Below are 23,710 nucleotides of genomic sequence, written 5' to 3' on the forward strand. Positions count from 1 at the left end.
TTCCCAATGTTCTTTTATTAGCATGACCGCGTCAGGCCTTTGCCCGTTAGTGACATTCTCCTAGAGTCTGAGCTAAGAGTTCTGTGCAAACAGTTGATTTAAGGAGTGTTCCCAAAACCAAGCCAGCAGGGAGTGTATGAACATGTCAGAAAAGATGCTGAGTGGGTGTGTGACAGCAGGTGTTGTCCAGTTCCCTGTGAGCAGGGGTGTGACAGCAGGTGCTGTCCAGTCCCCTGTGAGCAGGGGTATGACAGCAGGTGCTGTGCAGTCTCCTGGAGCAGGTATAGGACAGAAGGTGTTGCCCAGTCTCCTCTGGTCTTGAGGCATGTATAAGGCAGTGGTGACATCTCCAGCTTTGTGTCACCCACAGAAAAAGTGTTAAGCTATTCTACTCCCACACCACTCAGTTTTTGGCCATCAGTGTGTATAGAGGCAGCAGCTGAGGCAGGAAGCTACCGTAACAGACCAGTATCGTGAGACTAATGGATCATTTTAAAGGCACCCCGGTGAACATGGTCAAAGCTAAACAGTGGTATTAGTTGTGACCAAACAGCTGGCAAAAGTAACCCAAAGGAATAAAGATTTGCCTTGGCTCAGTTTTAGGTTACAGTGGTATTAGGTGTGACCAAACACCTGGCAAAAGTAACCCAAAGGAATAAAGATTTGCCTTGGCTCAGTTTTAGGTTACAGTGTATCATGGCGGGGTTAGACTGGAGCATAAGGATAATGCTAACATTGTATCCAGTCAGGAAACAGCTGAGCGCTGGTGCTCAGCTCACTTCCTTGTCTTCTCTCCCTCCCTCCCTCCCTCCCTCCCTCCCTCCCTCCCTCCCTCCCTCCCTCCCTCCCTCCCTCCCTCCCTCCCTCTCTCCCTCCCTTCATCCAAGACCCTAGTCCAAGAGATTGTGCTGCCCTCGTTCAGTATGGGCTGCCCACCCTCAGTTAAACCAATCTGGAACCCGCCTTACAGACATGCCCAGAGGAGTGTCTCCTAGGTGATCCTAAAGCCAGTTGGGCCGACAATGAAGCTGGACCATTGCAGTAGTCCTGGATGGGATGAGATAGAACAAGGAGGAAGTCTCTCTGGTGTCACACACCTGTCCAGGTGTGCTTTTACAACTATGTGTATGGACATGATCTTGGGCAGCATTCACTACTTCCTTTATGCTGAAGCAGGACAGGCGTATCTCGAGTGCTCTATAGGTTGTCTCCTTCCCTCCACTGTTCCCTTAGTCCTCTTGACTTGGTGTCACCTGTGGTTTGACATCAGGAAGGCTGATTATAAAGAGAAAACCATTTAAATTTAAAGTCCTCTGGGTTCTCAGGCCACTCTCAAGTGAGCTGATCTTGAGCTTGCCATGGGCACTCAACTCATTACAGAGGGGCCTTGTATTATATTAACTCCACTGCCTCCACATTTAGATCTGCTCCAAGAACCTTATCATGTTGATGCATCTCTCCCCATAAGCTAGAACAGCCAGGGCAGAAGCGAAAATAAGTTTTTTTTCCTTCCATCGAAGTGGTTCCCAGACTCCCTTGGTGAGGACAGTTAATGGGCACTTTGCCAGTCTGCTAATCTTTTTCCTTTCTGTTTTTCTTTTTTTAATTTTTTGACCATCCAATAGCATACCAGGGATAGTCCCTGCTCCAGTTGTTGGAGGACCTGTATGAAGATTAAGCTGCACATCTGCTACATATGTGTGGGGGTTGTATTGAGAAGAGATTCAGGTCTGCAGCTGGTTCTCGCCAGTCAGCAGTTGTGGGAGCCTCAAATGTCATTCCTCTTGTTGTGCCTCACTGTCCTCCTTTATGAAATGGGGACCCTGACTAAGTCCATCTCAATAGGCTGTGATTCCTATGTGTGTGCCAGGACCACTGTGCATCAAGCACTCAGCATACCTCTCCATTGGTAGTAAACTCAGTGCTCTTTTGAGGCTCCACTACCTGGTTAGACTTAGCTGTCTTTTTTTTCTGGTGGGTCTTTGTAATTTCTTTCCCTTATCTCTTCAGGCCTTTTCTGGGATTAAGGGTTCGTGGTAATAATCTTTAGTTTTCAAAAGCCCCTCCCGCTCCTCCATCATTCTAAGATAGCTTGTTCTATTGCTTTATGGTTGCAGTATTTTTCTTCAATGTGTTGAAGGAAAAATAATTCAATCTTTTTAGAGGTCTCTGCTCTTCTCTGAATTGCCTGATGTCTTTAAGGAGATCTGCTTGGTACCCTGTTTGGGTCTATTGATTTTTGTATATTGGTCCACACCTACACTTTATCTTTATAAGAAATGGGCCACAGTGGGGAACACAGAGGCCTCTGTGACTTTAGCTGTGTTGTCTGAGTGTGTTTGATCTCTGGGCTTCCCTCTCGAAGGAAAATTTGGCTGAGATTTTGTGTCACAGCATGGCATCTGTCAGGTTAATAGACAGACAGACAGACAGACAGGGTGATGCAGCTCTCTGTGGAAACTCTGATAATGCTTACCACTAGGAAATTGGTCTCAACTCCCACACTGCTCTGTTTGCTTTAGAGAATAGAAATCTAATTTTGGTTTAGAAGAAGAAGAAGAAGAAGAAGAAGAAGAAGAAGAAGAAGAAGAAGAAGAAGAAGAAGAAGAAGAAGAAGAAGAGGAAGAAGAGGAGGAGGAGGAAGAGGAGGAAGAGGAGGAAGAGGAGGAGGAGGAAGAGGAGGAGGAGGAGGAAGAAGAAGAAGAAGAAGAAGAAGAAGAAGAAGAAGAAGAGGAGGAGGAGGAGGAGGAGGAGGAGAAAGAGGAAGAGGAGGAGGAGGAAGAAGAAGAAGAGGAAGAGGAGGAGGAGGAGGAGAAAGAAGAAGAAGAAGAAGAAGAAGAGGAGGAGGAGGAGGAGGAGGAGGAGGAGAAAGAGGAAGAGGAGGAGGAGGAAGAAGAAGAAGAGGAAGAGGAGGAGGAGGAGGAGAAAGAAGAAGAAGAAGAAGAAGAAGAAGAAGAAGAAGAAGAAGAAGAAGAAGAGGAGGAATGGATGAGTGGGTGGGAGTTCCTGTCTTCTGTCATACCCCAGAATTTGGTGATGCCAAATTTAAGTTCTGAGAAGGATGTAGAACTTTGCTAAGGCTTGGGTTCTTGTCTGCTTCAACTTGACTCTCTGAGCAGGTTCCAAGCTGTGGTTTTTGTAATGATAAAGACATTTGGATGTCTTTGTTGCTACTGTTTCCCAAGCTGTTTTCTTTTTTAACTTTTTATTGATTCTTTACGAGTTTGACATCATGTACCCCAGTCCTGCTCATCTCCCCCTCCCCTTGTATTTGTCCTCCACCCTTGCAACCTCCCCCTCAAAATAAAAAACATACAAAGAAACAAACAGAATACACAAATCAAAGTAAACCATAGAAAACATCTTGCCATGGAAGCTGTAGTGTATCACAGTGTATCCCACAGTACACCCATCTGTCCACACAACCTTGCTTGCAAATGCAGAAAATGAACATTTTCTGGTTCAAGGTCTCTGGCTTCTGTGACACCATCAATACTGGATCCTCACCATGTGGTCCCCAGTGGCTACCCAGACTAGGGAAACCCCCATGTTCTCTAGTGGTAAGGTGAGTCACAGACTAGTGGTAAGATGAGTCACAGACATTGACACCTGACCCTTGCCACTGCATAGACACATAGACATGGGCCTTAGAGGGTTGGTTTGGGACTTCATTATGGTCTTAGGTGGTGGGGCTGGCCGCTCACAACAGTCTGTTCCTCTCCACCTTCCTGTCTCCAGTTCCAACTCTCTTCATAACGCTCAAATGATTCCTCTTCTTCTTTCCCATCTGCCCACCATATACTTATACATTGTAGTAGCTCCCACTGCAGATGGGCCATGTGGCTGGAGGGCTTCTGGGTGACCTCCACTCTCTGCATTGTGTGCTAGGGCTGTAAGCAGGACTCTAGGTTTCTACAGCCTACCTGTGTGGCACAGTGGCAGGCATGTCTGCAGACATCTTCCCCCTCCCATACCATGTAGTGTGGCAGCAGGCAGGCCTCTGTGTGTTTACAGCCTGCCTGAGCCAGGCAGTGGTAGGTGTTCTCTGGGAATCTTCCTAGGCCCCAAGCAACCCTCACTCATCGTTATTATATCCCTGGTGGCAGTGGGAAGCCTTTGGATGCAGTTCTTAGTGGCACGGACATTCCCAGAAGCAGCACTTTTATTGGCATGAGGAATGAGTCACCTTACAGTGACAAATGGCCTCAGGATGTCAGGAACATTGCAGTGGTCTGGCTTGAAGGTGTGGGTAGGGGTGGTGAACCATGAGAGGAAGCCTGGTAAGGTTGAGCTAAAGTGACTCTGAAGGGATGGTAGAAGTTTTGCCTACTCCCAGCACCAGGCTCCTGTCAGGTAGCCATACACATCCTTCCTCCCCCTCCCCCAAAGAGTACTGTGGCCATCAGTTACATAGGGCATCACTTTCACATATAAATGAGGCATTCCCTAACATCTCAGACCAAGCCAATAGAAACCCCCTACTGTTAGACCCCACCCCCCCCCAAACTGGCATTTAAGATACTATCCAGAAGGAATGAGGTGTGTGAGAATTATTCTGTTGTCTGAGAGCATCTGTCACAAGAGCTGTAACACTGCTCCTGAAGCTTTCACCTCCAGAAGCTCCCCTACATTCCCCTCACTGGCTAACCAGCCCCCAGCCCCCACACTCAACCCCCACCCCTGTTGGCTCATCCTAGCTTGGCTCAGCACAACCAGTGCAGCGCCTTGGAGCAACAGCAGCTGCTGGGGCAGCAATTCCCCCTTCCTGCTCATGCCCTTCCCCCTTTGAGTGAACCCTCCCGCTGTCCAGGCCAGAGATCTCCTTGGATAGTCTCTGGTACACAGAGCAGCAGTGTGAGAGTGTGGAGATGGCCTTGGTCCCCTTAAATTGGCCAAACTCTTCACTCTGCTTTCCTTAACCTACACCAAGAATGCCTATGTGGGATGGTTCGTAAGATCCTGAAAAAGAGGAAAGGCTGTGTCCTGAAAGAAACCCAGAAGTAACATATGAAAGCCACAGATGATCTAGGGACATAATATCAACAAGATAAGTGATAAAATCCTGTGGCCAGCACTGGGCTCTCTGGGGCTTCTCTTTCCCTACTCTTCAGTCCCTACCATCCAATAGGAGAGTCCTTTTATTTCTCAAGATTCTGGAAAAAAAAAACAATAGAATGATTTAGGCAGTCTAGAAGAGTCCATGGCACAGCACCACAGGATGCATGGGGTTTAACTTACTGATAGGGTCCTGAGCTTCCTCAGTGAAGACAGCAAAGCCCTGACAAGGCCACTGCTTGTCCTAGTGACTGCATCTCAAACACCGGTGAATCTAAACACAGACTCCTGTTTGGGCTGTTGAGCCGTCTCTTTAGCAGGTTTTACTGTTTAACGCCAGGAAAGAAAGGGACTTTTGAACCACATAAGTTTCAGGGACTTTCTAAGACTTGCATGTTGTTCACTTCCTGGGACTTAAGGAGCCTCCCGCAGAAATACAATGTTTCAGTTCTGAAGGATCTACTACACAGCACATCAAATCTGAAGGAGCTGTTTCTAAGGAGTTGATTCCAGGACCCTCAGATGCCAAAACACAAGGGTTCTCCAGCGCTTTAAAAACATCAGCACCAGTTTGCACATAGCTCTGTTCATGTCCAGGCAAACTGTAGAGCATTTTCCCACTAGTACAATTCCTGGCATAGTATAAATACTGTATAAATAGCTCTTAGACTATATTGGTCTGACTGAAAGAAAGGTTGTAGTATGCAGCACAGATGCAATAAAAAATATTTTTAGTATCTAGTTGGTTGAAATTGAAACCCTCTGGATAAGAAGGTGCTGTGTAGTAGTTCCTTCAGAACTGAAACATTGTATTTCTAAGGGAGGCTCCTTGAGTCCCAGGAAGTGAACAACATACAAGTCTTAGAAAGTCCCTGAAACTTATGAGGTTCAAAAGCCCCTTTCTTTCCTGGGGTTAAACAGTAAAACCTGCTAAAGAGAAGAGATTCTCCCATCTGTTGAGCAGCTTCCAATTGTTCAGAGTACTCCAAGACTACAGAATCCATGAGTCATCGCTCCTACTGTGTTGGGTTTTTGCATGGTATAGCTAGCTACCTTTGTGTCCCATACTCCTGTAAGAAACTCCAGTGCCCTCATTGGTTCACCAAATTGGACTTTGGTAGAATTCTTTCAGTGTGTTGTCAGTGTCCTGTTTGGGGTAAATGGTGTTTCTGTGTCTCCTCAGGCAGATCTCACACAGAAAAAGGGATAATGTATTTAATCTGATTGCTCTTCTGCCACAGCTGGGTTGAAGTCATTCACTCTGGGAACGGAGGTTGTATGAGAAAGAATGAAAAACACATTTGTAACTTGGGCCTCATGGAAAAGTGGCTCTGAAGAGGGTCAGTCCCCAATAACATTGAAGAGAAAAAGTCCTGAGAAACGCAGGGGAAGTGGGGAGTGAGTTGGTTAGGCGGTGCCCAAAGCAAATACACACAGCCAGTTTGTGTTGTGTTCCTCTATCTCCTTCATTAAAAGCCTGCTGCTTGCCCCTTACCAAGCAAGTTCTGTGAAAGCTACAGAAAATGTTCATGGAAGCCCACACGGAGTAGCTATACCTGGCATGAATTAGTGTTGCCACGAGTCCCAGGGGCCTTGGAAGAAGTGGTATTAACCTTTAACACTGATGTGATAACCTACACGGTTGGAAGCTGAGATTCATCCCAGTGGAGAGGAAGACTGGAAGGTGGTGAGGAAAACCGAGACGTCCACAGGCAATGAAGGCATTGGTTCCTGTGGTGCTGAGTGTGAGAGGTCCAGGTAGCAACTTGAGAACATCAGAAAGCATGTTTTGCCTATGTGCACTATTCTCTGGCTTTCTACCATGGAGGATAGATTCTCTCTTTACAAACACATAGCTGTAATATAAATTATAGTCACGTGGGGAGACCTTCCAATAAGCAAGCTCAATTTGATCTGGGGGGAAAAGTCAATGTGTCCTTCGAACAGCAACCCATAGCTTGAATCTTGTGTCTCCCAACAGTTTGTGTTCTAAAAGCTTGGTCCTAGAATGGTGATATTTAGAGGGAGTGAGACATTTGAGAGGTGAGTCTTGATGGAGGACTCTAGTTCACTGGGGGCATGCTCTTGTGGGACACAGTAGGACTCTGACTGCTCTTTACTCTTTTGATCCCTGGCTCCCATGAAAGTCAGTCCACCACACACTCCTGCCACAAGCTGCCTCCTCATGGGGCCTTAAAGAAAGAAGCCAAAAGAAATATTTTTCTCTTTCTAAGTTAGTTATCTCAGGTGTTTTGCTGCAGTGACAGAGAGCTGATAAACTCATCTTTTCACTTTGTCTCTGCTTCTGATTAATGTGGAGCCCCCTATGGATAAGAAGGTTTGTCCCACCCATCCCTGAATTAAGAGCCATTTACAAGGAACATCTGAGTGCTTATTTATTCTGAACAAGGAACATGGACTTAAACAGAGCCAAATAATCAGGGTCCCCACCGTGCACCTCCCCTTCACCACCTCCTCTCATTCACAAGCTCATGCCAAGAAGACATTATGATACTTCTAGGTCACAGTGTAGAGAAGATCGGCTGGATGTTCTGCAGGGCAGGAAGGGCAGACAGGGGCTGGAGACAGTACAGTGGGCAGGAGATAGACATGGTGGGGGGACTCAGTTAAGGGGGTGGTACAATGCAGTTATTTGAAAAGTGTAAAACCTTACCATACATTAAAATGTCTCTCAAGAGATCTAAGAGATGACACTGATAGACGTGAATCATAGTGAGAAAGTGGAAAATGGAAACAGAGGCTGACGTGAAAACACTTGATCTCAGTAGGGATGTTCTTAGCGGGGATGTCCAGACCTCAGAGGCTCCAGGTAAGAAAAGAAAACAAACTGTAAACTTGGAGGATCCTTGGTCCACAGAAATCAGACCTGCTATGTCACCAAAACAGGAAAGTACCTCCAACAGAGGAGGATTGCAGTCATGATGGTGGTGATGATGATAAATATGAGGAGGAGGAAGAGTAGGGGGAGGGTAGAGAAGAGGGAGGAGGAAGAGGAGGAAGAAGAAGAGGAGGGAGATGAGGAGGAGGAGGAGGAAGAAGAAGAGGAGGGAGATGAGGAGGAGGAGGAGGAAGAGGAGGGAGATGATGATGAGGAGGGTGATGGCCAACGTCAGTCATCACTGTGTGACACATGGGATCTTATCAAGTCCCATAACAAGGCCATCCTTCTCCTTCCTTTTTTGAGAATGAGAAAATTGACCTTTGAGCAAGCACATGATTTGCAGAGGTCTTCCAGTCTTGGCTGCAGCTGCCAACTGGCTTTCTTTGCTAATCTCAGCATCCTCAGCTCAAGGGTCAGCTGGTTCCTGGCCAGGGTATAAGATACTTGGCTTCTTGAGTGATTCTGCTTGTGTCTACAGAAGACTCTAAGCACCGAGGCTTCCTAAGGTATCAACAGGAAGCTCTGACTACCCAGCCAGGGAGCCTTTGCATGACAGGCTGACTGGACTCTTATATTCTTCCTGGTGGGGACTGAGGTCACGCTGCAGGATGAGTCTCCTCTGGGATCCCAGGACACTCTGTGGTGGGGAGGAGTGGCCAGAGACACAGTGCCATCTAACACGGGGATGTGGGGATATGGTGATAGCTGGTGATTGCTGGAATCCAAATGTGGGGGCAGCCTTCCACGAGTCAGGGAAAAACCTGTTTGCAGCAGAAACTCCTGGGCTTGGTCTTTATGCTGCACCATTCCAGAAGGCCAGGAAGTCTGTGTGTGACTCTTCCTGGTTGCTTTGGAACCTGGAAGTCCCATAAGAGGGACAAACATATCAGCTATTTATGTTGTTGAAAGTTCCATCAAGCAAACTAGGATGGGCCAAATTGCAAAGTTCTCATGGTTAAAATTGTGTGGGGGCTAGGGAGGACACTTTAGATATTGAGATAATTTACATGTATAAACACTTGATCAATGCCCAGGAGTTTACATATCTGCAGTCCAACCAGATTCTCACAATTTTATGACTGGAGATGGGGCAAAGAGCTGTTTAACCCCTTCCACAGATGCAGAAAACTGAGGCACAGAGAATGTGTGATTTGCTCAAGGTCACACAGCGAATCAGCTGGAAACAAGGACCAGAACCCTGAATACAGAGCTCTTCCTGCATCTGATGTTTTAGGGGTGAGATGGGGTCCATCAGGGGACAGGGGGGTTCTGGGTGTCAGGGCAGACAGTGTCATCTGGGCAGTCGAGTTTAGCTGCTGCAGCCTCGGGGGCATGTATGGGTCAGGATGTTATTGTTTCGACCATCCTGCAGCTTGCTTGAGGTCTGGCTTCCTATTCGGCCATCCAGGTCTGAGAGTTGGCCATTATGTCCCTGCTGCCTCCTGAGTCTGCAACAAACACAACATAGACTTAGTTAGTGGTGGTGGGCTGGATGCAGCTACATGATGGTGAGAGATTCCTGAGAGACAGCTGGAACCTGGCCTTCCCAGGAATGCATGACTCTCTGGGAGTTCCCAGTGCTCCGCTTGGATATACCAGGTGAGTGACTTAACACACAGAGCCTCAGTTTCTCTGACTACAAAATGGAGATGATAATTCCAACCTTGCCAATCCCTGTGGTAGTTATAAAGCATTACAGACATAATTTGCTAAGGTTCAAAACCAGGAGAGTTGTCTGGTGAATCTATGCACCATTCGGTCTGTTTATACCCATGAACAGAACAGTAGCCGTGCTAAGGGCAGGGGCTATGTTGGAAGGCAAAGCAGCCCCTGTCCTCATAGAGATTATGTTGCAGAGGAGATATTCTCACAAACAAATATCTGTATAATCAAACACAAAGACAGATGAAACACTTCACAGCAAGTCATGCTAAGGGTTTTAGAGTCTGGATGCTGCAATTCTTTGCAGCTGGCCACCTGTTGCAGGTTGGAGGGTGCGCACATCCCTCCTTCAGGTTCCCTCTTACTGCACCACAGCTGCCTTTTGTGGGCCAGAGGAGAAACAGAGACATTCAAGGGGACAGCGGAGAACCCAACCAAAACCCAGGCTCTCACATCCCAAGTGGTCTTGGTTAAGCTGTTTGGAGTCTCTGAGACTCCATTTCCTTAGCCAAAGTGAGGCTTGTGGTGTGTAGGAGGCGACAGAATCAGACAGATATAAAGGAAACCACTAGTGTGGGTCTGAAAATAGTAGTTCTTTTTTTATAAAGTTAATCATTGTTTATTTATTTACATTCCAGCCATTGCCCCTCCCAGTCTCCCCTCCCACAGTTACCCATTCCACTCCCCATCCCCCTTGCCTCTGAGAGGGTGCTTCCCTCTCCCCTGAAGGCAACCCCTTTCCCTGGGGCCTCAAGTCTCTTGAGGATTAGGCACACGAGCATGGGATGGTGGCACATATTAGTAATTCCAACTCTTGGAAGGCAGAGGCAGGAACATCCCATGGTTGAGGTTAGACCAGGCTATATAGTTTCAGTCAAGTCAAGGCTGCATAGCAAGAAATTGTCTTTTAAAATCCAGGAGGAGGGGCAGTGAGAAGATGACTCTGTCAACAATGTAAGTTCAGAAAGTGATTGAGGAAGACACCTGACCAATCTCTAGATTATTACTAGCTCCATCTCATTCAGAAAGACACACACTTCAGGCTTCAGGCAGAATTGGCCTAACCTGTAACATTTCTGTCAAACAGGGCATAGCGGGTGGCCATACGCTGTAGTTCTCATTCACATGAATGTCCTTTCACTAAAAAATAAGAGAGAGCGAGGCCTGCTTGTGCCTGTCATACTCAGGGCAGTGTGGCTGAACTTCAGACTAGAGCCGCAGGATCTGCACCTCAGCCAGATGGCAGCTGGGTGAGTGCGAATGTGCACCAGTGCCATTGCCTGAATGAACACTCAGTGACATAGCATTGTTTCATAAGACAGTGACTTGGGGATCCTGTGCCCTGCTCTTCCTCTGTCCAGCAGGATTGGAAACAGGTGAGCTGTTCTTCTGGGGTGCTCAGAAACCTCTGCTTTCCCCACCACAGCTGAGCTCTTTCCACCCACAAACTCATCCATCCATCCATCCATCTGTCCATCTATCCATCCATCCATCTATCCATCTATCCATCCATCCATCTGTCCATCCATCCACAGATATATACCAAATATAAATATATACCATAAATCTACAGAAACATTCCCTACCGATCCAATTTGAACTTGACTATTTATAGATATATTTATAACTTATCTAAGGGTCACATTCAAATACTGTACCATCTGTCTGTCCACTCTCATATCTGTCTGTCATCCTACCTCATGCACACTCCCACCTCTATATTCTCCATTCATGCATATCCTTCACCCACTCACTCACCTGCCATCCACGCCTAACAACATATTAACCCCTCTAGTCTGTCTCTCCACCTATTCATTATCTGTTCCATCTACTGAGATGAGCACTCACCCTACAATTCATCCATGTGTGAATTCATACATATATACATTATAATGCATCAACCATCTATGTATACATAATGTATCCATCTACCACCTACCCATCCATCATCAATCTCTATTCCCACAGACTAACCTCCATCCGTCCACCTGCTAATCCTCTGTTCTTCTCATCTTCCCCACTTACCACAATCTCAGTTGGAGAGAGCAGAGAACAAAACAGAGAGTGAGCAGGGAACCCTCGATGTGAAAAATTATCTTCTGGCATCTCTGAGCAGGGCACAGAGCTAAGACCTCTGCAGTGGGGCCCAAGTGCTTGCTCACTTGTGGGCCTAGCCCATGGCCCAAGCATGTATAACGTAGGAGGAACTGGGAAGGAGTTGCACATATACAGCGGGCAGAGTTGAAAGCTACCCATGCAGATGGTTTGTCTGTCTATTTCTATGACAGGATGTGTCCAATTTCTCCACTAACCTATGATTTTAACTATCAGTATTTCGAGAATCACAAGTGACAAATGCAAGCACTTCAAATTCTGCAACTCACCCATGGCTCACCAAAGTTAGAAAGACCCCACATGTCAAACCCTGTGGTCCCAAGCATTTCAGACAAAGGAAGCATGGACTGTCATGCTTCTCTAATGATAATACAAAGGGGCAGATGAGCACACACCACATCAAAACAGTTGAAATGACTACGAGGTTTCAGAAAGCAATGTACCAAATCAAGCCATGGCTATCTGGTTGGAGATGGAGGGCAGGTATCAAGGGGAGAAACCATACTTGGTTGGGGTAACTTAAAACTCTTCAGAAATGTTCTCACCTCCTCTAGAGAGCCCAGCTAATCTCACCAAACCCCAGGTCCCTAGATCCCAAGCCTACATCTGGGAGACACTGAATTCCTCAGGTGCAACGACTTGGTGTCCAATTAAAAGTGAGTCACCTGCATGCAGCCTTCCTGGCCTCTCCTCCATTCCTTATGCCTGTAGTATGACGAGATGGAACAGAGAGGAGCTGAGCACAGGTCAGGGCCACAGTGTGTTGGAGGGGGCACTCCAGATTCATATACCAGACTCTGTTTTGACCTTCCATGATGGGTGCCCTTCCCACTGTGCTTTCTGGGTACTGTTTCTGGCAGCATGTTCTCTGGGTTCAGTGAAGCAGCCAAGCTTGTGACTGTCGCAAGGCTCTTTCTTCTGACATGAAACATTCTCTGTCATTTCCCGCCCCAGGCACTAATCAGCTCTCTGTTCCATCTCACATTTTGCTCAAACAGTCCAGAGGAAAGGCAGATGGCTGTGTTCATCTCATGTTCTCATTGTGCTCAACAGGTCTCAAGTTCGGAACTCTATGGGAGCTGCCCCCTGACTCCTCCCACTCTCCTTGGTGGCAGGCATCCTTTAGTGCCGCCTAGGCTCTGGCAGTATCTGTCTGTCTTCACTTAGCTTGTTCCCTGTGGAGTGGGGTCACTCTCATCCAGTGGGGCTTCATGATAACTCAATACAGGGGCTGTCAGGCAATCTATGGCTTCTTTTTACGAAGCCTGAGAATAAAATAACAGCCAGTTAGCCAGGAAAGCAATGTAAAGATGTCACGGGGGGGGGGGGGGAGTTGCCGGTGTCCTATGGGCTTGCTTGGGGGGATCCTGTTCATGGTCCATACCTGACACACTTTCCTATCAGTGCTGACTGGGCTCCTTTTCCTGTTGCCTTGACTTAAAACACCTTGACAAGAGCAACTTAGGGACCAAGGGCTTCCTGGACTCCGAGTTTCCCAGAACAATCCATCAGAGCTTGAAGTCACAGTGGCCTGAGCTTCAGGGAGCTGGCCATGCCAATCCACAGTCAAGAAGGAAAGAGATAAATGCAAGCTACCTATCAGCTCCCCTTTCCATTTGTATAATTCAGAGGCCCAGCCAGAGAAGGTTGCTGCTCATAGAGGGAGTGTCTTTGCATCCAATTTAATGTAAGGAGAATCCCAACAGGCACGCTCAGAGTCCTGTCTCCCAGATGATTCTAAATCTCATCAAATTGTCAACTGAGATTATTTATCAAAAACACCATTGAGCCCGGGGAGTCTTGTGAAAGAGTCGGAGGAAGGGTTGAGGGAGCTGGAGGGGTCAAGGAGTCAACAAACCTGGGCTCACAGAGACTAGACCACCAAGAAAAGAGCATGCATGGACTGGCTCTAGACCTCCTGCACGTATGTAACAGATGTACAGCTTGGTCTTCATGTGGGTCCTCTAATTATTGGAACTGAACTGTCTCTGACTCTATTGCCTGGCTTTGGGTCTTTCTTCCCTAGCTGGGCTCCCTTGTCTGGCTTCAGTGGGAGAGGATGTGCTTAATCCTGTTGCAATTTGATGGGCCAGGGCAGGTTGTTACCCATGGTGGGAGCGTCTCTTCTTTGAGGGGAAAGGAAGGAGTGTCGGGGGAAGGGGATGTGAGGGAGTGACTTGGAGAAGAGGAGGGTGGGGCTGCAATGAGAATGTAAAGCCAATTTTTAAAAAAGATACCATTTTGACTCAGTAAATTATAGTAGATATCTAAAGACAGCCAGGCACCACTTTTGGTTGCTTGGTTGGTAGGATGAATCAATCACACTACGTTTTAATGTACTTTTGTAATTCCAGGCACATAGTCAATACTTAGTAAACATGAGTGAAATATGAACCTCAGTGTGCAACACTGCAAAGTCTATTCAAACTTAGCTCTCCCTTAAGAAATACAAAGTTAAATAAACACTAAGTACAAACCAAAAAAAAAATACCATTGAGTTTCTTCGCATGGAAAGTGCATTAATAGCTCTCTATTTTCAAAATGTTAGTAAGAGTCCATGTGGGGCTGCATCATGAAGAGGAATATCGGGCTGAGCACCCCCTGGACCCCCAACAAAGCTGTGTGGGATCTCAACTCCAAAATGATTTAACAGTAATTTCAGGCAAGAGTCTCACACCCTAGTCACACACACACACACACACACACACACACACACACACACACACACTGAGCCTGCACTGAGCATTAACACTGAATCAGGCAGAGAGGACTATAAAGAAATGACCATGGTACCTGGCCTAGAACACCTTTCATGTCCTTTCTGATGGCTGTATTTTCTGTACCCTTTATTGGCTGAGATGAGCATGCGGGGACCAGCTGCCCTCTGCACATCACGCTTCAACTTCCTCTGATGGAGACCCAAATGTAGTTGACCCGGGTCCTGACTTCTTTTGGAGCTGCCTTTATCTTTACAGGAATTTCCTCCTGTAGTTTCAGGGGCCCTGCATTAATTCTCCCCAGCATGGTCTCATACTTTGAAGAAGCTGCTTCTTGGGTTGGTGTTGCTAGGGACCCAGGAAGTCTGGCCCTGCCTGTTTATGCCCTGTGCTCACCACTACCCTCCATCTCCCTGGATGGTACTCTGTCCACAGTTGCTGAGCTTCAGAAAGGCTACTTTTCTTACCGTTTCCACTGGCACCTACAGATGGGCAGACCCTAGGGAGCCACTCCCAGACCTGCACCATCCTATGCCTTACCTGCCTCGGTGGCAGTGGCTCCCATACACTGCATCCCTTAACCCAAGTAACAACAACAGTGGCAGTTATTACTTCTCCACTGAACATCCTCTTCTGCTGAGCGCTGCATCAGACTCTTCTCACTTTGCCTTACTAATAAGGATGTTCAAAGCGGCTAAGGACTTTGCCTCAAGGTCTCCCAAGGGCTCCCACATCATTCTACATCCCCAGCAGAGCCTACTTCTTTTTAGCATTAGAACAGAGATCCTAATTCTGAATCTAGAAGCATCCTTCCCTCCAGGGCTTGGGCATTGCTCCTTTTTGCCCTCCCTTCCAGCACCAGGGCTGCAATCTCTCACTGTTCGTAGGGTTGGGCCACCTTCTTCTGAGGTCTCTAGTGCTGGAATACAGGACCTAGGGGTGACAGAGTCCATGGATGGTTATAGTTCTCTTTAAGGATTTGGTCTTGTGGGATAGGCTCAACCCAGAGGTGACAGAGTCCAGGAGTGAGTGCACTTATGCTGGCGGCCTTGGTCCTGGGAGACATGTTCTGTGTGAGTGTAGCAAGCCAAACTTACTTCTCTCGGTTGAATATGATGAACTCTTTCCGCACTGTCTCCAAACACTGCTGCAGGTGTCCATTCTGTTGAAGGGTACAGAGAGAGGTCTAAATGGCAGCGCACTGGACAGGGGGATGTGGCAGAGGGACACTAACAGTGACTAGTTTATTTATATGGGAATTGTGGCCACATGGGACTTAGAGACAAGCCCAGTGGCTGGGTTCAGCAATTATGTCTGCAGACAAATGTGCTTCTGAGTTTGGGCTCCCTTATATTAGGATGCTCAAGCCTGCTTTAGGACATGGAGGAGGAGATGTTTAGATTGAGACATTCATGCCAAGCCCTCCGTCCAGGATCAGAATCATTTAGGACCCCCCCCCTCCCCACCTGCCGCCAGAAGCTGCATATAGATGACACATGATACTCTGGGAGCCTCTGGGATCACTAGTCTATGGTGCTTCCAGGGGCTGGCAAGATGGTTTCATTTATTTTTAAACAAGAGCACTAAAATAAGCTTTTAGTTGTTGTTGTTGTTGTTTTTTTAAATGAGAGGTCATATCCATCTTTATATTAAGGTAACTGCAAAAACTTAAAAATCTGTATTTTATAGAGGAAAGGACTGTTATGGACTGAGTTTTGTCCCCAAAGAGTATGTTCATTAAGCCATAGGGTCTTAATGTGGCCTTATCTGAGACCAGGTCTTTGCAGGTATAATCACGTTAAGGTGAGGCAGGGTGGAATGTTATGGGTGCTGAAGCCAGTGGGGTGTCTTTGCACAAAGAGCACAGAGACTCAGAGACAGGCCACAGGAAGTTGGAGGGGAAGGTGGAAGGATAGAGTTGCCAGCTGGGCAATCTTAGGAAAGCTAGAAGAGCTGAGATGGTATAATGGCTAGCGACACGAGAGACACATGATGAAATAATTAGTTCAGAGGTCAGAGTGCACACATAAACCCTTCACAGGAATGAGAAGTAGGGGAGTTGCAGGGTATGGTTGACCTAGGGGTGAGACTGGAGTTCTAAGTGATGGTGTAGGTGGCAAGACTGTGTTTATCTCATTGGCTGAGAAAAAGTCAAGCAAGATTCTCAGATCCCCAGAGTTCTGATTCATGTTGCTGCTCAACACTAAGATGCCTATGTGAGAAGGACAGCCAGCCAGTGATGGGCTAGGACAAAGTGACAGGATCTAGAACAACCCAGGAGACAAACTGCTGGGCTTACCTGTGAGAGAGATTCTAAACTGGATTAACTGAGATGGGAAGACTCACTTTAAATGTGGGTGGCACCATCTCAATGAGCTTGGTACCAAAATGAATAAAATGGAGAGAATGAACCAGGCACCAGCATCCCTCTCTCTGTGTGTTCTGACTGTGGACACCATGTGATCAGCTGCTTCAAGCTCATGCTATCACGCATTTTCCACTGTGATGGGCTGTCACAATGCAGCCTGTGGGGGTCCCTGCAGGATAGACCCTTATTAAAAGGTGCACAGAGACTGGGGTGCCCTGTATTGTCCCTGGGGTTCTCAGTGTGGATGGCAAGAATATGGGCACTCCCTCTTCAGTCATCCTTGTATATATCAGTATTATAAGAGATCATTCATATGCCAGAGGCATTTGATTTACTTCAAAAAAAAAATAGTAAGTCAACTCTCTGTGACCTCAGATCCAACCAACTGTAGTCTGAAAATACTGAGAAACAAAGAAATTTCAGAAGGTTCCATAAAGCAAAACCGAAGATTTGAAGTGCACTGGACACTACACAAAATCCACAAGAAAGGAGTGACATGAAAGTCACCATCCTTAGCCTCTCCTGTGTCCCAGAGGTCCAGCTAAGTGTTATCACCCAGTATGTCTTACTTGTGAACTTTGCAGTTGAGCCTGTGCTGGTGAGATAAGTGTTGAACAGCAATGTCCACCACCTATGTTATACACAGCATTTGGGCTGTGTCAAGTAATGGAAGTAATCCCAAAGCAATCTGAAGCATATGGGGAATGTGCCTGGGTTTTATACCCAGCACAACACCATTTTATACAAGGAGTGTGGGGATCTACGGGATTGGGATCTAGTGGGGCCCTGGCACTACTTCCCCAAGGACACAGAGGGAGGGAAAGGAAGGCTGTGGGCTGAAGTGTACCTTTGAATAAGAGGGGTCTGTCCTCCATACCTCCCTCCTTCCCCACAGAATCCTCCCCTGAGGGCTCACCAGGGGACAGCTGTCCTTTGTGCTGTCTCTGGACCTATGCTTGGCCAACCTCTTCTTCTTTTTGTGAAGTGGCTTGGATTCTAGAATCATTTCTTCAAGTTCAAATGTGGGGTCACAGTTCAGTCTCCCTTTCTGAAGGGAAGCAGAAAGAAAAACACGTTTCATGGTTATTATCTGTCACATCATCCTCTGCCCATAGCCCAGGCATCTTCACATGTGGCAACCGTTAGCTGTCACCCTGGGATGCCTCATGTTTCTCTCTGATAATATAATCAGTGTGGCCTAACCACACACACCATCGGTTCAGAGACACAGTCCCAGCTGGGCAACCATGCCCTGTTAACTCTCTGTCCACCTCAGCGGCTCTCAACCTTCCTGATGTTTCGACCCTTTCATACACTTCCTCATGCTGTAGTGAAGTCCAAGCATAAAATTATTTTCATTGCTACTTCATAACTGTACTTTTGCTACTGTTATGGATTGTAATGTAAATATCTGATGGTCTCAGGTAACCCCTATAAAAGGGTCATTGTACCCCCATGGAGTCACAACCCACAGTTTGGGGAGCACTGGTCTAAATCCTGTGACTGTTTATACATGCAAATTTTCTTTATTTTTACTAATTATTTCATTATAGACACAATCACAGGTCATTATTTTTCTTATTATACTTTTTATAATTTATTTTAAAGTTTAATTAATGAACTTTTGAGATAACCTTGGCAGAGACAGAGTCTTACTATGTAGTACTAGCTAGCCTCAGACAAACAGAAAGCTTCCTTGCCTCTACCTAAATAACATTTCTGATCAACATCTCCTGGTTACCAGTTCCTGTTTTCATAGCTAGAGCTGTCTATCCTCGGAACAGGCCCTGCTAGAGGCCTGCGTCTCCACCCTCCCTGACTTATAGGCCTAGACCCTCATATCAGGGTTCTCAGTCTTTGATGGCTGGCACCTTGATGACCCACCCATTAGCTATGCAGCCCTGTGACTATGGCATCAACAGCTCTGCAGCCACACAGGGAAGCACAGTATTGCAGTTCTCTGGTTTATAGCAGGCATCCTCACTTATAGGGACTCAGGGTGACAGGGAAAGATCTGTCTTCCAAAGAACTACCCTATGATTTTAGAAAGTAGTAGAACTACTACTGTAGTCCTTTCTGTTTTCATGTTGCTGGCCTGTGAGGCTTCTAGTTAAGAGAATCCAGGCCAGGTGCAGCCTCCAAGACAAGAAGCCTGTCCTCTCCACACCCCAGTTGAGCAATTCTGGATTACACATGACCTTTGCCCTGGGTCCACCCTTGTATGGGATGCACAGCCTCAAAGACTGCTAGGATTCACCGAGAGAGACCTGTTAAGCTTCCAGTGTCTGCCCCTTTAAGAACAAGTATTTTCTTGGCTGTGTCACAGTCTGGGTAACACCACAGGACTGCCAGCTTGAAACCTAAGTCACAAGCTAGGGTCTGCTGACCACGCCAATGTGGCCAGAGCTGTCAGACTGTCTCAAAAGTGGTGAGTGTTGATACAACCAGAGAGTGGGAGGCAGGTGGGGCTCCCCAGATAGAACCGTAACTAATCCAGGCTCTTCCAACACAACTCACAAAACCTTTGCGAGGCTCACTTTCCGCAGCTATAAGATGAGGGTAATGAGGCTGACAGGAGAAAATGGAGGAGGATATTTGGGGCTGCTCTCTGCCCCTCAGTACCCCCCATACACACATTGATCTCTGTTCTGTTTGTCGGGTTCTACTGTGAGTCCCATGGATCCTGGCTCCTATCATAATTGACTTCTTCACCTTGGCTAAGAATCCCTTTCCTGTTGTGCAAATTTGACCTCAGCATTTGTCCACCCCCAAGGGAAAGCCTGAACTCAGACTCACCTCTCTCCTGAGTGGCCCGCCATCCATCCATTCATTCACTCAGATGCAGGCCCTGGATCCTGCCTTGCCTGAGATCCAGCTCTGCTGGCCTCGTCCCAGGTCATCTTGGGAAAATTATTTAACCTCACCCAGAACACTAACAAGATCCACTCTCCGGCTGGTGTGAAGCTTCTAGGAGCCAACGCCTGGGAGGCTCGAAGAACAATCCCAGAGCAGAGCCCACATTTAGCCCTGCTGGCCCTGAGCACCCACACATACACACATGTGACAGTAGCAAACTGAGGACCTCCAGTGCCTTCTGGTCCAATGAGGAGGATGAGCTCCCAAGGGATGGAAGGCTCCCTGTGACCAATCAACATCTGCACTAACACAGTCCTTGACATCTGTTCAGAAGGGCAGGAGAGACCAGGGGCTCTCAGCAGCCCTTGGCTCCACTGCAAGAAGCACACCTTGGAAGTCTGGTCCACATACCCTGGATCTAGGTGAAGTGTGAATCTGTTGGTGCCTTACTTCGGTGACTTTCAGGGGGTTCACCAGTCAGTGGCAGGGGTCAGGCTTAATACCAGGAAGGGACCCATGGAAGGGGGTGATATGACTCACATTGGGCACAAAGCCAGGCATCAGGGCCTTCTCGAATACTGCATCCCAGTTCATGTCAGCCAGGTAGGTCATGCTCTGGATGTCACGAAGACTTGACAAGCGGCTCTCAGGGTCCTTGGTCAGCAGCTGCAGTTAGAGGGCAAAGGCACACTGTGAACGGTGTATCCCATAGGGATGAGCATGGACTTGGAACATGACTCCTCACCCAACACTTAGGGTGTCCTTGCATGCTATGCTTGGCAGTGGCCTGCCCCGTTTGGGTCTGGGTTCTCTCTGGAATGCTAAATGTACTGCTATAGCAAGGGAGGGACTTCAAGGTCAACTCATTTCTCTAAGGTCATCTGGCAAGCTACCCTTGGGGAGAGACTAAGTTTTCAGCCCTCTGATAAGCAGCCTCTCTCTGATGTTCACGAAAGCTTTGATTGGAAAGAACAGGCTGGCTGCCTCATCAGAGGACTTCTGACTTGGTTTCACAAGAGTGAAACGGAATGTTCCCTCAGGAGTTACAAGGTGACCTCTGCATCCTAACTGAGTGGTCCACTTTTAACTTCTCTTGAAGGCCAGTTTCTGCTAATGGAGCTAGAGTATAAAAAACAGCTACAGAGGGACTGGCAAGGTGTCTCAGTGGTTAAGAGCACTAGCTGGCTGTGCATAAGACCCCAGATTTGGGTCCCAGGACTCACATTTTAGCTCAAAAACGTCTACAGGCATTAGGCCATGTATGTGATACACATATGTACATGCAGACAAAACATTTATACACACTAAATAAAAAAATTAATTAAAAAAATGAATAGCTCCAGGTCAATACTTTGCATTTTCTTTTTGTATATGCATATGTGTAGATGTGTGAGTATATGTGTGTATGTGTGTGCATATGTGTAGATGTGTATGCATATGTGTAGATGTGTGTGCATATGTGTAGATGTGTGTGCATATGTATAGATATGTATGCATATGTGTAGATGTGTGTGCATATATGTAGATGTGTGTGCATAACCCTGTGTGCATGAGTATGTGGAGGCCAGGGTTTCCATGTCTTTCTAATTGCTCTCCATCTTAGTTTAGTGGTAGAGTCTCACTGAACCTGTAGCTCATGGGCTCAGCTAGATTGACCAGCAAGCCTCGGAGATCCTCCTGTCTCTTCCTTCTAAGGGTGGCATACTGCTGAACTCAGACGTGTTGGTGGGTGGTGTGGGTTTAAACTCAGGCTGCCATGCTTGCAAAGCAAGCACTTGGCCAAAATGAGCCATCTCCTCAGCTCCTGCACTGTCTTTTAAAACACTCTAATTTGTGAGATGCAAAGCCCGTGGGGATAAACACAACAGGACAGGGCTCATCCCTGGGACTCTCACATAAAGGAAATGTCCAATGGCCAGGAGCCCTCCTGAGATTGGCTGTTGTTGTCTCCTGGGAAGAGGAGGAGTCCCTTACTTTCATCACAGGGCCAGGGTGAGGACCAACAGGATTGGTAAGGACCTAGCATGTGCTAAAGAGGAATGTGACACCCTTCTTGTTGGTACTGCCACTGTCATTGCAGAAACATCTTAACTCTCCACATGGAGTGGTCAGGACCACAGCACACATTCTCCTAGCAGCCCTTCCTAATACCTACATGCAGTAGGTATTTCTGTTTAATAGGAACTTGCAGTGGACTGGGAAGAGCCTGGGCCAGGCTGACACACACCCCACTGTGCTGGGTGTTAGTGCATTAGTCATCACTTCCACACAGCTGTCCAACCTCTTACCTTCTTCAGCAGGGACACCATCCCCTCACACCACGTGGAGGAGTAGTGGACACGCTCCACCTTGAACATGTTGAGAATCTCATCAATGGGTGTGGCTGAGTGGATCTCATATGGCCTCTGCAACAAAGGATGATGCCAGAATCAGAAAGAATGTGTTGGTAGAGGCAGTACCCTCTTGTTCAAGGACTGTGTGGTGATGGAAAACCATTTCTATCTCCTTAAAGATGCTATGGGCTCTTCTATCTCAGCAAGGCAGTGTAATGCAAGAAGAGGGCATGGATGGATTGTCTTGGACATAGGAGGCTGAGGTATTTGTCTGTGAGTGGAAGAGGCAGGACTCACTCAGCAGCCGGGTGAGTCACAGGCTGGAGTACTGATACCTGCCATTGAGTACCCACAGGGACACCATTAGTCCCATACTTCATCTGCAGGAAGAGTGGCCAGCACCTCTCTCTGTCTTGGCTGAGCAGGTCTATGAAGAGTCAGACATTATATGTGTTGGGTCTGTGTGAATACTGGGAGGACACCTACAGAAGCCATGCTTGTGAGAACTTTGTATGTGAGTATATATACATGCATGTGTATTCATGCTCATGTGTGCATCTGTGTGTAGGCCACAAGTTGACCTTGAGTGACTTCTTCATTCTCACTCTCTTTCTCAACCTGAAGGTCACCGAATGGGTTAGACTGGCTGGCTAGAGAGTTCCTGGGAACCTCCAGTTTCTGCCTCCCCAGCCTTAGGGTTACAGGTGCTTGCTACTGTACCCAACTTTCTTTTACAAAGATTTTAGGGGATCAAACTCAGGTTCTTATGCCCATAGTGCTTCGCAAACTGTGCCATAACCCATCGTTGACTATGAGAACTTTAACCTTCAGACATAGGTGGCATGTACATTTAAAGTCATCCTGGGGTGACTCAGCTGAGGTGCTTCTAACTTGGGGGCCCCAGGTTTAGCCCTCCTCTGTTTGGGTGGGCATGGAGGCACAGACCTTCCTCCGAGTTAAACAGCAACTATTAAGGCCTGTAACAGAGCCAGCCTGCACTGACACTTTGCTCCATTGTCCTCAGGACGCCCTTTCTCAGAAGCTGCTCTCTTTAGAAGGTACGGTGATTGCAAGTCCTGCTGGCAAGAGTGGTTTCCAGCAGCAGGAAACAGGTAGCTTATTGCAGAGTGCAGGTATGTCTTTATTCCAGGAAACTCACTTTGTTAAAAAAGGCAATTTGCCACTAAATGGAAGCATAAAACGGGAGAGAACTGGCATGGGCCTGCCGTTTCTTCTGCTAGAGTATGGCAGGCAGACCATCGAATCCTCTGTGTGCTTTCTATTCTCTTTATTCAGAATAACCGGCCTACAGGCAATTTGAGACTCTAAATCCTGAGCATGATTCCCCCACCCCCACCCCCCCCCTGGAAATGATCTCCACAGAGAACTGATGAGAAAGCTGGAGTCCCCGTGATAACGGGCCCTGGAAAGAGCAGAATCACCTTCCAACTCTGACTCCAGGCACTGTGGTCTGTCCTTCACTGGGACAGCCAGCAGCCTCCCCATTAGGTGGAGCCCTGCTCCAGTGGTGCACACAGCGGTCCTTGGTTCTGCACTGGGCCTCTCTCTCTCTCTGAGGTATTCCAGATCTCCTTCCTTTATTGATTTGGCCTCTCTATACCCCAAATACTTTTGCTTACAGTCCCCAACAGCTGCTGGCTGGAGACAAAGGCAAGAGGGAACACACAGGGAGGCAAGTTGT

General features: G+C 47.3%; 1 protein-coding gene across 1 annotated transcript in view; it reads right to left on the minus strand.

Annotated features, from left to right (window-relative positions):
* Positions 1-7,438: 7,438 nt before the first annotated feature.
* Positions 7,439-23,710, minus strand: part of Stk32b (serine/threonine kinase 32B) — a 270,329-nt gene continuing 254,057 nt past the window's right edge. Inside the window, exons 8-12 of the mRNA NM_022416.2 lie at positions 21,964-22,080; positions 20,216-20,341; positions 17,736-17,867; positions 15,549-15,613; positions 7,439-9,405 (exon numbers count right to left, since the gene is read on the minus strand). Coding sequence (NP_071861.1) covers positions 9,267-9,405; positions 15,549-15,613; positions 17,736-17,867; positions 20,216-20,341; positions 21,964-22,080 — 579 coding nt within the window. The 3' untranslated portion in view covers positions 7,439-9,266. The remainder of the gene's footprint in view (positions 9,406-15,548; positions 15,614-17,735; positions 17,868-20,215; positions 20,342-21,963; positions 22,081-23,710) is intronic.

The sequence above is a fragment of the Mus musculus genome, chromosome 5 (assembly GCF_000001635.26).
Source record: "Mus musculus strain C57BL/6J chromosome 5, GRCm38.p6 C57BL/6J".
Classification (NCBI taxonomy): domain Eukaryota; kingdom Metazoa; phylum Chordata; class Mammalia; order Rodentia; family Muridae; genus Mus; species Mus musculus.